Here is a 13,947-nt window from a genome sequence, read left to right as displayed (position 1 = left end):
AAATCAATCATAATGCAAAATGTAACAAATATTGGACTATTTACTTTGTTTAGTCTTATAATATAAGTTACATTTGTAAAAATCCTTTTTTATTTTTTTAAAAAAATGAAAATATTTTAAACCTGCTTTCATCTTCTTCTTTTTTGTCTTTAAAATGTGTTATATTTAATTATTGAAAACTTCACACCTTAACTAATCACTACCTTCTAGTTAATTAAAAAAAAAAACTAACCACTCTCACATGTCACCATTTTTAATTACCCATATCATCGATCAATTTTTAATTTAAAAACTATTTAACATAACTTTTATTTTGAAAAATAATTTTAAAAATTATATTGTAAAATAATTTTTAAAAATAAAAAAGTAGAAACTAACCAGCCCCTAAATAATCAAATCTAACCTGAAAATCTAATTTACAGTGTCCTTTCTATTAGTAGAGAGAAGCCCCTGCTGTGGGATTGCAATTTGCACAGCAATATATGAAAGTATAATTTAGCGGAATTGAAAAGCAGATAACATAACTCTTGAAGTAACTATGGTTTTGGAATCATCGTTGAATTTGGCATGTATAGAGGTGTGGGTATTTTTAAGAAAAGTATGATTTTGACTTTTCAATTTATAATTAATTTTAACATATAATAAGAGTCTTTGTATACTTTTCAAGAATCATATTTTTAAGTTCATAATTAGTTTTGACATGCAACACACTTATTTGAATATATTTTTATAAAATCATAATTTTACCTAATTTTTAATTATACTTAAAATTAATCTTATTAATTAATTTTATAAATTAATTATACAATGAAATATAATTGATTAATTATATTTAAAATTAATCATATTGATACATTTTTTTCATAATTATTTTAACCCAACGATATCCAAATTTACCAAGACAAGAATTAAGAAGTTAAGATATTTTAAGAAATTAAGAAATCAGAAATTTTAACAATCAAAATTTTTAAATTTTTCGTCAAATAAAAACTTTATGATATTAGAAGCCAAGTTGTATTACTTTAATTTCCGGTCCAACTGAATTGAAGGTAATTAATTATGTAATTCTGAATGCTTACTTGTTTTATAATGTACTTCTTAGGTCCCATTTGGTTTTCCATTTGTTAAAAGTTAATTTTTTAAAAACTCATTTAATAAAATTCAGTTTGATAAAAATCAATTATTATGATAAAATTTGTGTTTGAATATATTTTTTAAAAATTAATTTAATAAATTAAAATTTGTTTGAATAATATATAATGAGAAGTACTTTTATATGTATAATTACAAAAAATGACGTTGATTTTATGATACGTAATTTTTATTACACATATGGAATATATTTGAAATGTATGGAAAATACATATAATTAAAATTTTAAATAATATAAAATTTAATATGTTAAATAATGAATGATAAAAAAGATAAACTCCTCTTCATTAACCTTGCTCATTATTCCCAACCTCATAAGTTACCTTAGCTTCCTTTATTTGTTTGTCTGACCAGTTAAAATTTTTCTAAAGTTAATAAAATTTTATTTTAATGATGATGGTCGCTTCCTATATTATTTACCCAGTCTCCCTGCAATTTGTGGTTTATGAAAAATTACAAAGTTAACAATCTATGAAAAATATAGTGTTTGGCAAATAATTATCAGGATAGAATAGTAAAATAAAAATTAGTCACTCCCTCACTAATGCCCAAACCCCAACTTCAAATGCAAAATTAAGTGAAAGTAGCTTTGAAAAAAAGGAGTTTTAATGACTTTTTCAAAGGACTTTAGAAACTTTTTTATAAGCCAAACAATTTTTATTTTTGAAATTTCTCAAAAATACTTTACGAATGTGAAAAGGTTGTTGCCCAAACACAGACTTAATCATTAATTTTCTGGTAAAAATACTTCTTAATTATTAATTATTAATTTTTTGATAAAAAATTAATTTTTAATTGTTAATCAGTTATAATCTTTATAATAAAATATAAAAGTAGAGTCCCAAGCATAATTAATGGGTCTGCAAATTTGTGTTACCAGCTAAAATCCTAAAAGCATTAATCATATAGATGATTAATGGTACGGACCGTAGCTAAGGCAAAAACTTCAAAACATGATAAAGAAAATCGATATATTCTACAAAAAAGATACTAGGCATAGGCACATTGAATCTTGTGAGTTTTTTAGGAATAGGCAATTAAAAAAAATTAATCCAATTCACATGCCTGGTACATTGAACCTTTAAATCTTTTATCTTACCCATATTACTCCTCTCTACTCTCGCTATCATGCAAATAGAGATGGCTACTATATCTCCTAAATCCCTTCTTCTTCTCTCTTCCATAATCTTTATCATATACACTTATGTCTTCTCCCTCACCATAGCAACCCAGCTAGGTTTTAGTGTGGAACTCATCCACCTAGATTCTCCACAACAATCTCCATTCTATGATAACTCCACAACACCTATTTAAAAATTGTACAAAGCTCACCATCGCTCCATGAACCGTGCGACTTATTTCTTTCCTGAAGTAGCAAAAGCTCTCTATGGTGATCCTATATCTGAACTAGAATATGCTAGCACAGAATATATCATGGCCTATTCCTTAGGCACATACCCAAGTCACCAAACTTATAGCATTGTTGACACCGGTAGTGACCTTATTTGGTTACAATGTCACCCTTGCTATGAATGTTACGCATTGAAATATCCTATAATAGATGTATCTTCTTCCCTAACTTACAGAAATTATTATTGCAATTCTGATCAATGCAAACTAGCAAAAGCCTCGGTAAGCAACACATATTGTGACGTTGTTTTCAACTGCCAATTCCGTATATCGTATTTGGATGGATCAATTACGGAGGGAACGATCGCACACGACACACTCACGCTTGCTTCTACAAGAGGTGGCAAAGTGGCATTTCCTAAGACCTTGTTTGGTTGTGTTCATAAAACTGTTGGTCACTTTGTTCCTGAGAGTTCTGGAGTTGTGGGTATGGGACGTGGTCCAATCTCGTTGATCTCACAAATGGGTTCTTTGATTCAAGGCAAATTCTCGTACTGCTTGACTCCAATGTTTTCTGAGAAAACAAGTAAATTGCATTTTGGCCAAAGCGCTGTCGTTTCTGGTCCTGGGACTGTCTCTACTCCACTTGGGACAAAAGACAATTTTTATCGGGTTACGTTGGAGGCAATTAGCGTGGGAGACAAAAGAATACAGTTTAATTTAGGTAAGTAGTAGCCCTTTACTGTCTCTCTCACTGCACATAACCTAATGATTTTTTTAATTAAAAAAATTGATCATTTAATCATTTTCTACTTGATTATAATTCTGTTCTTAAATTTTTACTTATTATAATTCAATACTTATAATTTTAATTTTAATTTTATTATAATTCAATCTCTGAACTTTGACCTAATACAATCTAATATTTAAAGTTTTAACATTTAAAATTATAGGAATTGAATTGTATCAAGTCAAGATTCATAAATTGATTTACAATCAAGTGAAAATTGTAAAAATCAAGTTACAATAAATAAAAGCTTAGGGATCAAGTTACAACTAAATCAATAATACATGATCAAATGATTAATTTTTCTGTCAATATTTTATTGATTATGATTATTGATGAAAATTGAAAAGCAAAAAGAAGTGCAACCAATTAAAAAAAATTAATTTTTCATGATTTACTTTTGAAACTGTCAAGCAAATTCCAACAGAATAAACTGAAGAAACTCAAATTTTATTTCTTGTGTGGTATATTTCTACTAAAATTTAGTTAAAAAACATGTTATTTTGTTTAAACTTTATTTCTGATTATTTGTTTTCATAAAATTTCATATGTACCACGACCACCACCAGTAATAGTAGCTGTTCTATATTACTAGCAGCATTTTCCCACCTAATCTTGTCATCAATTTTCTACCCAAGGTTGACTATTTCTTCCTTTCACTAAGCATCATTCATTAGATTCATTCTTGCAATAGTTAATATTACTATTATTATGTACTAATGTTTATAATCTGTCACCACTCAGTAACTCGTTGATGATATAAATTAAATAGACTAGAATGAATTTATTTTTTATAGATGGTTTGCCAAATGATGAGGGCAACACGGTAATTGACTCTGGGACAAGATTGACAATTCTGCCTGAAGATTTGTACTTTGAGGTGGAATCAGAAGTAAAAGTGAATATTAAAGCTGATCGAACTGGTGACTCAGGAATAAACCAAGCTTTTAAGCTTTGTTATGTATCAGAAAGTATTGAAACCCTTGGAGCTCCTATTATTACTCTTCATTTCAGAGATGCAAATGTCAAGTTAAATCCAATCAACACCTTCGTTGTATTTACTTCAAACGTGATATGCTTTGGTGTTCGTCCCTTGCGAAGAATATCAATGATGGGGAACATGGCTCAAGTGAACTTTATGGTTGGGTTTGACCTTCATAATAATATTGTTTCCTTTAAGCCAACAGATTGCACCATGCTCTAACAGTAATGCATTTTATTGCATGTGTCTTCTATATATTCTCATTTCACGCTCTTGGCGGTGGTTTACTTTGAATTATATTGTGCATTAGCTCTTTTATTAGCATTTGGACCAAAACCGAGTAGTAAACTGGATTTCAGGATTTGTGTATACTAGACCCCAACAAGGAGAACTCAGTTTTACCCAAACCAATGGTTCTAAAGGCTAGATTTCCAACGTGTTGATTGAATAATTTCGGAGCACCTACCTTGTACTTGTTTCTAAGAAATAACCAATCACCTTCTTGCAAACATATTCAATCTATGTGATTCTCAAAAACTTAAGTACTCTAAAAAAAAATTGGTAAAAAACTTGTGAAAACTCACATTCGTGTTTGGACATTTAATTTGAGGATAAAGCTCCTCCTGTAGACCAGCCAAATGCTTGGTAATGTGGGTGCATATATGTTAAATCTCTTGATCAATTATTCTTGCAGTGTTCATGGTTTGGGATGTTTAGCGTCTCATTCAATATTTTTCGCTGATCAATGAGAAAATGATATAAAACACTTAGCAAATGATTTCAGGACACAAGAAGTCAGTCACTGAAAACATAGAATCATGAAAGGCTAGAAGAGAAAAGGAGATTGAATGGAGGCAATCTATGTATGGATGAAATTCCTTGTTATCTGTTACTCGGAGCCAAACATGGCTTCTACAAGTGGCGCTTTAAGATCCAAACAGGGACATTGGAGGACGATCAAGAGGAGGAGGATGAGTTGCCGTCGTCAGAAAATAGCCAAATCAAAGAGGAATCAAATTATTGGACGTTCCCAGTCGATTTATGTGAGTTTGACCCTCAGATTGATTCAATAACAGGATCACGTATCATGGAAATCTGCTTGAGCTTGTGGCAGATTATTCGAATTTGGGGCAAAATTTAGGGATTCACGGCGAAGGCAAATGAGAGGCAACGGCAGCTACGGGAGCTAGCACGTCGATAAAATCATACCAACAGGCTGGCCTTTCACTCTTTCTTCCCCTCTCTATCTCTCATTGCCCATTTAAATTATAACAGTTTAGCAGCTTTGCGAGTCTGTATAGAAGTGTTTCCGGCCCATAATTCTCACCTCTATTGTTCAAATCACTCCAAGGTAGTGCTGGTTTAATAATTCATTATTGAAATAGCTATATCTAGTGACTATTGTTGACCTTGTGGTTCTCAAATTGTGAAATACTCATAAGTATCAACGGGTTTTACAACAACATGTTTCTAAAACTTAACGAAATCAAAGAAGGGGAGGGGCATCATCAAGGTGAGATTACTGTTAAATTATGTCTTAAATTCATGGGACCCTTGCATAAAGATGTGAAGTTGTTAAATTATTACTTTTTGAGCCCCAAATTAACTATAGCTAATGGAATTGTTAAGTCCAAATCGATCCCCCTTTCTACAGCTTCTTACATGACATGGTTTAATGCATTGAGTCGAACACTTTGACCGTTTGAACTTGAAGGGACACATAGATTACGGAGTTGCTTATGTTTCTTGGCGGCAAAAATCCTATTTTGATCATTTTGCAGAATTCTAATGTTTCATTCTTATTTATTCACTGTTAAAGCATATGGTGGAGCATTAGATGATATTATAGCAGCAGAAAGTGGAGAATCAACAGAATGGGTACCAAATATATAAGCCACAATGCATCAGAGCACTGAGCAAACATTTGCTTCTAACTTTTTAAGCATACAACTTTATTCTTCTGAGCTAATACCTCAGAATAATACTTCTTTTTAAACAACTTGTGCTCCCAATGGTGACTTAGAGGCAAAGCTTATTTGGCACTCATTCGATTTTAAGGACTCAATATTATTTTGCAAGTCATATCCAACCAAGAACAACCAATGAATGGTCTCATGTTTTGAAGTAGCTGGGTAAAATTTAAGGCATGCTACTTCGGAAGAAACCATAAGGAAGGTATCTTTTGCACTTAACTTGACATCTACTCCTCCTCTGAAATGAATAGTAATGGTGGGAACTCTAATATCTTCAATACTTTCCACTAAATAACTAAGTTTGAAGTTTTTGACCGGGCTAACAACAACACGGTCTAATAATGGGTCCACCACTTTTGCAATTTTTGCTTCTAGTTCCCAGTAGACATCTTGAGGCAACATAGTCTGTCTGGTGTCAAAATCTGAATCATCAATGACTATAGTGCCTTGTGACTTTGCATGTGATCTGAAACCGAAATCATCGCCTGCAACAATGTCTAGTGTTTTGTCTCCCAAACTGATTCCTTCAATGTCAGGTGATACATCTTGTTTGAGTTTCTTGATCTCTTGGGAGTATAGACAATAGTTCCTGATTCTGAAACACAAATGTTTTAGCCCTAACTCAATTTGTCAGATTTTGTCAAAGGAGATTTGGAATAAACAATTCAAGAACTCGCCTTCAGTAGAAGTGGCCATTTGTGAAACTGAAGAAATCATTCCATCACTATCACCATCACAACCAAACATTAAGTATTTGGGAAATTCCACTTCACTGTTAGTTGTAGAGCAAAGCGTGAACGTGTCATTTCTGGATCTATTTTTGTTGCAAGAAATCTGGTTGACAAAGGCCATTACAGAACAGCGAAGGTGGGATCCACATAATGAGCGTAAATAATGTGATGGGTCTGACTTACACTGTAACCAAACAACATTACTACCTTTATCAGCAGGGACTGCCATTCCTGATGAAAATAAATGAACAACTTAGTCAATAAGTGAAGCCCTTAAGCCGGATAGTATATGTTAGCAGCTAGCACAGAGACCTGTAAGAGGAAGCAACAGCAGCCCAAAGCATATGGCCATCAAAGGAACTTTGTTGTTCACAGACATGATTCTCTCTTTTGTACAAAAGCTCTCTCTCTCTCTCTCTCTCTCTCTCTCCTGGGTTTTGATCTGTGAGTGTTGATGAATTAAAGGACCAAATGGCTTGGGTATTTTTGCTACTACATGAATTGAAGGAACATTAGGTTTTGGGTATTAAGGGAAGCTAATGCTTTTCATTAAGGTGACATTTTGATATATTTGCTTTTAGTTTCCCCTCTGAAGCTTCATCTGTAGTTTCTAGTTTAATGTTGGTGACCCACGTGTTGCAATTGAGGAAAATTTCCTCAGCTGGTTTGGCCATAATAGAGTAGTACAAAGTGAAAAATAAACCAAAATAGCTAAACATAAACCACATTGATATGTCAAATGTATCTATAATTACTATGCTTAGTGCCCAAGGAGGACTAAACTAGGTTAACTTTGAAAATTTTCTCGATCCAGCTGTTAATTGACGAGACAGGCATCATCCTCTTTCTAAAAAAAGAAAGGTCCAAAATTATATTAGGTGGTATTTGGATGGATGAATATGGATTTGAATTTTAAAATTAAAATATCACAATCAAAATTCATGCATTTAAAATTATTTGTTTGGGGACTAAAAAAAAAATTACACTAATAAGAATGAGTAGTTTTAGTTGTGTGACTTGTGTTTGTCCACGTGATTGGGCATTACTAAAAGAGGATGGTTGAAATTTGAAATAATTAGAGTAGAGATTAAGTATTTGAAATTATAAATGAATTGTAATAGAAAAATTGCTTGGATTTAATCCAAATAAAAAATATCATGTATTTAAATAATAAATCTGGTCTAAATCCAAATTCCCACTAATCTAAACATATAATTATTTTATTTCAATGATAAATTGATACATTCTTATGTAGTTAGCTAATTAATTTTACTTGGTCTATCTTAACTAAGATCTTATCTTAGGCATACATAGTTGTTAAACTTTTCTCTTTTTAAGGAGGCAAATATGATCTGGCCAAAAAAAAAAAGAATGCAAATATGAATTGAATAAATTATACTATTTTAACTAGGGGTGTTAATGGGATTAGGACAATTCTGTCCCATGTCCCGTCCTAAAAGTCGTCCCGTCTGTTAGAAATCGGGGTAGGATCGGAACGTCTCATTGTCCTGACAAAACAGACAATGTAGGAGAAATATCTGGATAATAACATTCATTAAAATTTTAAATTATATAATTTATTAAGTTTGAAATCAAAACAATACAAGTACATAAATCACAACAATTTAAATTCAATTATTGAATTATATTAATCACAACTACACATTATGATATCAATTATAAGTGATCTTTAGGCTATAAAAGCAGTAACAACAAGTAAGCCAATCACAACATTAAATATTGTTTTTCTACTTTAGTTGAGATGTATTAAACTAATTACTTTTTTAAAATAAAACAAGAAATACGATATAAATAAAAGTTATTAAATAGATAGATATAAGAATAAATTGTATTAATATACTTAACATATTATAAAGAAAGATATTGCCTTATTTACTCTATGTCTTTAAAATTATCAATATAAAAAAATTTAGTTTTATATAAGAATTACAAGTATTGAATTATAATTGATATAATTAATATAAGGATAAATTATATTAATATAATTAATATATTTAATGTATATTTTTAAAATAAAAATAATATATATATAATATTTGGATGGAACGTCTCAATGGTAATCCCGTATCCCATCCCATCTCGAATTCATTTCCTATCCTCGTCTCATAAAGTTTCATCCTAATTGTTTTCGAGTAAGGATAAGACCTGTCTTGATATAATCATAATGGTATCAAGTTAATCAAGACAAGTGCAAGCTGGACACTCTTAATTTTTAACCCCCAATTGGGGGTCCAAAAGAAAGAACAGCGCGGAGGTTAAGAGGAGAAGAAAAACAATTTAAAGAAGAAAAAAAAGAAAAGCACGTGAAAAAGATTTTCATTGACAAAGCTGTTGTGATAATGAGGAAAGGGTGAAATGTATACTTCGAACATGAGATCATGCCAAAAATCATTATCAGAGCAGAATATAAATTATAGAAGGAAGGAAGTTGCAGGAGCTCATTTTTCTTTTTTCTTTTTTATATAAAAAAGTTAGATGAATTAAGTTTCGAGAATTTACTAGGATCTTGACATATTTTCATGTTCAAAGAAAGTTTATAGATTTCCTACCAATAAATTTTTTTCCCCTCCTTTGCACGTGAATTCCATATAGTCTTGATTTTGCAAAGAGGATATTTCTCTTGAGTTAAAATTTTTCTCTTTTGACCTTATCTATTGAGGATGCGATAACTCTGTAGACAATGCCCCAAACCTCATAAGAAAAATTCACTTAATATCAATTTCACTTTAGCAATCGTGTGTGTATGTGTCGACCTTTTTCGTTGCTCATTTTAGACCTCAACCCAATCAATCAAAAGGAAATAATCATTTAGGATGGTGCTTTACTGGGTTCCTACAACATCTCCAATTAATTTATTCAATTTTTGGCCAACCAATTAAATTATTCATTTTGAATATTAATAGTTTAGATTTTTTAAAAGAATTACTATAAAAAAATATTATTTGAATAAGCAATCGAATTCAGAGAATTGAGTGGATTATTGAATATATATAAAATAATGATAATGGTATATTTCATTAGAGAATTAAACAATCATTTATATATTAGATTTTTTTTACAATTAATTATTTCAATGTATGATTAAATAGAAAAAATACTTAAAATGATAAACTATTTAGTTATTAATAATTTTTCAATTTAATTTTTGTATAGATAATAAATATGATTACAAAAATTAATTTATTAACATAAATAAAGTTTTGTGTTCCGCCTTTGCCCTTCCCCTCTTCTCTCCCGCTTCTTCGTTTTGGGCTTTGGCGCATTCTTCTTCAGTTTTTCTACACACTTCAGATTGCGTTGGACTCAGGCAGCGCGTTCTTATTCTCACAGGACCACCTCCACTCTGCGTTCTTCTTCTTCGACTCAGTTCAGTTATCTCACTGGCGTGTTCTTCCGTTTTGCTATTTTGGACTTGGTGTGTTAAAAGTGTGAAATTTATGGTCTGTTTTGCTATATCTCGCCGGCCGTTCTTCCGTTTTGCTACTTTGCAATTCCGTTTTGCTATATCTTCCGATGTCTAAATCAGAAGGTCAAATGTTGTGGTGGAGTCAGGCTGACGCTGTTTGTTAGCCGTGATTATCTTTGTATGATGATGTTGGCGCCAATTGCATCCTGGGGAGTGGTGATAATACTCATGCTGGTTCTTGCCTATGGCCACTGCCATACGCATCAAATTGTTACTTTTAGGAATCTTCCCATTTTGCATAGTTTAGATCAATGAGGATTGAGGACAATTGACGGATGATGATGGGTTTCAATGGATTTAAACAAAATCCAGATAGGTTTACGATGTTGTGGGTACTTTCAAGCTTTAAAACATGGAAGATCATTTCATTCTTATTTAATAAAACTCGGGCTTTTGAGTGATATATTCCTTGCAAACAATATGCTATCCGTGTATGTGAAATGCCCTCATTTAGATGACGCGCAAAAGCTTTTCGATGAAATGCATGGCCGAAATATCATTACTTGGACGACAATGGTATCCGCGTATGCCAACTGTGGGAGGCCTTGCGAGGGTCTTAAACTTTATAATCAGATGCTGGAATCTAGAACACAGGAACCCAACGAATTCTTGTACTCTGCTGTTTTGAAGGCTTGTAGTCTCGTAGGTGATGCTGAGTTGGGTAAGCTGATTCATCAAGATATATATAGAGCTAAGTTGGAATTTGACACTGTTTTGATGAATGCACTCTTGGACATGTATGCCAAATGTGGAAATTTGAGAGACGCTCAACAAGTTTTCAACGCAATCCTGTGTAAAAATTCAATTACGTGGAACACCCTTATTTTGGGTTATACTAAAGAAGGATTAATGGACGAAGCATTGGATTTGTTCAATCGAATGCCAGAACCCGATCTTGTAACTTGGAACAGTATCATTGCTGGCCTTGCATATAATGGTAGTCCCCAAGCATTGCAATTTGTTTCTATGATGCACAGGAAGGGCCTTAAACCAGACTCATTCACATTCTCGTGTGCTCTTAAAACCTGTAGTTATCTTAATGATTTAATCATTGGGGGACAGATTCATTGTCATATTATTAAGTCTGGCTTTGAGTCTAACGTTTACAATATATCAGCATTGATTGACATGTATTCGAATTGCAAGTTTTTAAATGAAGCAATCAAGATATTTGATCAATTCTCTGTGAGCTATCCTTTCACTCAAGGTTTGGCGCTCTGGAATTCTATGCTTGCAGGGTATGTTGCCAATGAAGATTATGCAAAGGCTCTCAATATGATTGCACATATTCATTATTCTGGTGCGCAATTTGATTCCTATTCTTTTAGTATTGCTTTAAAGATTTGTATCTACTTTAAGAATTTGAGACTGACGTCTCAAGTGCATGGTTTGATAATAACTTGTGGCTATGAGTTATATTATGTTGTTGGAAGCATTCTTATTGATCTATATGCAAAACAAGGCAACATTGACAATGCACTGAGATTGTTTGAAAGGATGTCAGATAAGGACAGTGTGGCTTGGTCTAGTTTGATTGCTGGTTGTGCTAGACTCGGTTTAGGTACATTAGCTTTTTCTCTCTTTACAGATATGGTCAAGTTAGATCTCGAGATTGATCAATTTGTCATTTCTAGCGTTCTGAAAGTTTCTTCAAGTTTGTCATCTCTACGAAGTGGCAAGCAAATCCATGCTTACTGTGTCAAAAAGAGATATGAATCAGAAGGTGTTACTATAACATCACTTATTGACATGTATGCAAAATGCGGTGATATTGATGATGCTTTAGCTTTGTTTAGTAGTCTTTCAGAAATAGATACTGTTTGTTGGACGGGGATTATTGTGGGATGTGCACAAAATGGAAGAGCGGTTGAGGCAATTAAGCTTTTGCAAGAGATGATAGAATCAGGCTTCCAGCCAAATGAAATCACTTTTGTTGGTGTTCTTACTGCCTGTAGACACGCTGGTTTAGTCAAGGAGGCATGGGCTATATTTAATTCTATTAAAACTGAGCATGGACTAACACCATGTCTGGAGCACTACCATTGTATGGTTGATCTACTTGGCCAATCAGGACACTTCAAAGAAGCGGCAAAATTGATTAATGACATGCCACTTGAACCTGACAAAACCATATGGCGCTCCTTGCTCAATGCATGTGCTCTGCACAAGAATCGAGAGCTTGCAAAATTTGTTGCTGAGCATCTTCTAGCTACCACACCAGAAGATGCTTCTACATATGTAATGGTGTCAAATGTGTATGGAGCTCTGGGAATGTGGGACAGTTTAAGCCAAGTCAGGGAAGCTGTCAGGAAAGTAGGGATAAAGGAAGCTGGAAAAAGCTGGATTGAAATTGCAAGGTGAAAGCCTTGATTTGTGTATAGAATGGTTTGGCTAGAGCAACCCTTGTTATTAGAAAACAAAATTTTTGGGATGAGTCATTTGGACTGCTGACCCCTAACAACTGTGCACTATCTAAACTGAAAAAGAAGACCTTTATGTATTCGATGACTGCATTCACTTGATGAGAAGCATGGAAACACCGCATTTCACATGAAATGTGGATGAGAGATGCTGTAGCTCAAAAACACTACATTTGGCCGTGGAAAATTTCCCCTCTAGAATGGATTTTTGGCTGCGGCCTGCGGCAAACTCATCAGATTGTGAACTTAAAAGAGAGGATGAGAAAGATGGAGCTGTGCTAGGGTTTTACATTTTTGGTCTTGGGAGCTAGTTCAATCACCTGAGGGGACGCTTAAAATCTGGAAGGTAAGGCCTCCTACACATCTTTACTGTCCCATTCCACGAGACTTCTTTGTTAAGGTTGAAGGATTTTATGGGTAGATAATGCAACCTGACTTGGACATGAGTTTTCTCTGTTGAATGGTGTTATGTTATTGTTTCTGGTTAGTGTTTCCACATCTTGAACACTTGGTCAGTAGTTGATTATATGATCTGGGACCTGAATGTCTGCTACTCTACATCTAGTATCGAAAAGATCTGAGCCGTTGAACAAAATCCTCTGATCCTAATCGTACCCTTTTATCCCCAAAATTAGATTACTCATCCAATCCTTTGATGCATTGCTGAACAGAACCCTTCGACAGAGGACGAGCAGATGTGTCAGTGCATGCCGAGGCCGCATGGGGGAGACGGTAGTGTGAATTTCGGAATCCTTGCCCATCCATTTTTGGAACTTGGGCGTCCTTGTTTGTTGCAGAGTGAGAAGCTTCTTCGTCCAAATCTTAAACTGCTCACTATCAATTTCGTTCCACCGCTTGAAATCAGTGGGAACAAGAAGTCTTTTCGGTCCAAATCTTCAATAGTGGCGTGTGAGCGGCGGTGAAGACTTGCTTCTTCAATCTCTTCTTTGGACTTGAAATCTGAACTAATCTGTTTGATCTAACATTATCTAATTGCTTCTTCAATTTCCCATATATATTTGCTGCATTTATATATATATATATATATATATAATCTAATTGCTT

The 13,947-nt window shown here is 33.2% G+C and overlaps 3 protein-coding genes across 4 annotated transcripts; 2 read left to right on the top strand and 1 right to left on the bottom strand.

Annotated features, from left to right (window-relative positions):
- The first annotated feature begins 2,493 nt into the window (after positions 1–2,493).
- On the top strand, positions 2,494–4,493 carry LOC129313868 (aspartic proteinase CDR1-like). Its single transcript, XM_054957266.1, has 2 exons — positions 2,494–3,226; positions 4,087–4,493. Exons 1-2 carry the CDS (start codon positions 2,494–2,496, stop codon positions 4,491–4,493), a joined length of 1,140 nt encoding a protein of 379 aa, XP_054813241.1.
- A 1,769-nt stretch (positions 4,494–6,262) lies between these two features.
- LOC129313867 (aspartic proteinase CDR1-like) lies at positions 6,263–7,354 on the bottom strand. Its single transcript, XM_054957265.1, has 3 exons — positions 7,288–7,354; positions 6,918–7,206; positions 6,263–6,839 (listed from the first exon to the last, which is right to left on the bottom strand). The coding sequence occupies exons 1-3, from the start codon at positions 7,352–7,354 to the stop codon at positions 6,263–6,265; spliced, it is 933 nt and encodes a 310-aa protein (XP_054813240.1).
- Positions 7,355–10,247: 2,893 nt separating this feature from the next.
- Positions 10,248–13,947, top strand: LOC129312726 (pentatricopeptide repeat-containing protein At4g08210). 2 transcript variants are annotated; one of them, XR_008593686.1, is made up of 2 exons: positions 10,248–13,228; positions 13,554–13,947. XR_008593686.1 is itself a non-coding variant. In XM_054955409.1 (1 exon), the coding sequence occupies exon 1, from the start codon at positions 10,754–10,756 to the stop codon at positions 12,821–12,823; it is 2,070 nt and encodes a 689-aa protein (XP_054811384.1). In that variant the 5' UTR covers positions 10,248–10,753; the 3' UTR covers positions 12,824–13,947. The 2 variants fall into 2 exon arrangements, 1 of the variants encoding a protein (XP_054811384.1); XM_054955409.1 differs by having other exon boundaries at positions 10,248–13,947.

Source organism: Prosopis cineraria, unplaced genomic scaffold (genome assembly GCF_029017545.1).
Source record: "Prosopis cineraria cultivar Desert tree isolate PC_DT_omini unplaced genomic scaffold, ASM2901754v1 PC6, whole genome shotgun sequence".
NCBI classification, from domain to species: domain Eukaryota; kingdom Viridiplantae; phylum Streptophyta; class Magnoliopsida; order Fabales; family Fabaceae; genus Prosopis; species Prosopis cineraria.
This window is presented reverse-complemented; position numbering and strand designations above follow the sequence as displayed.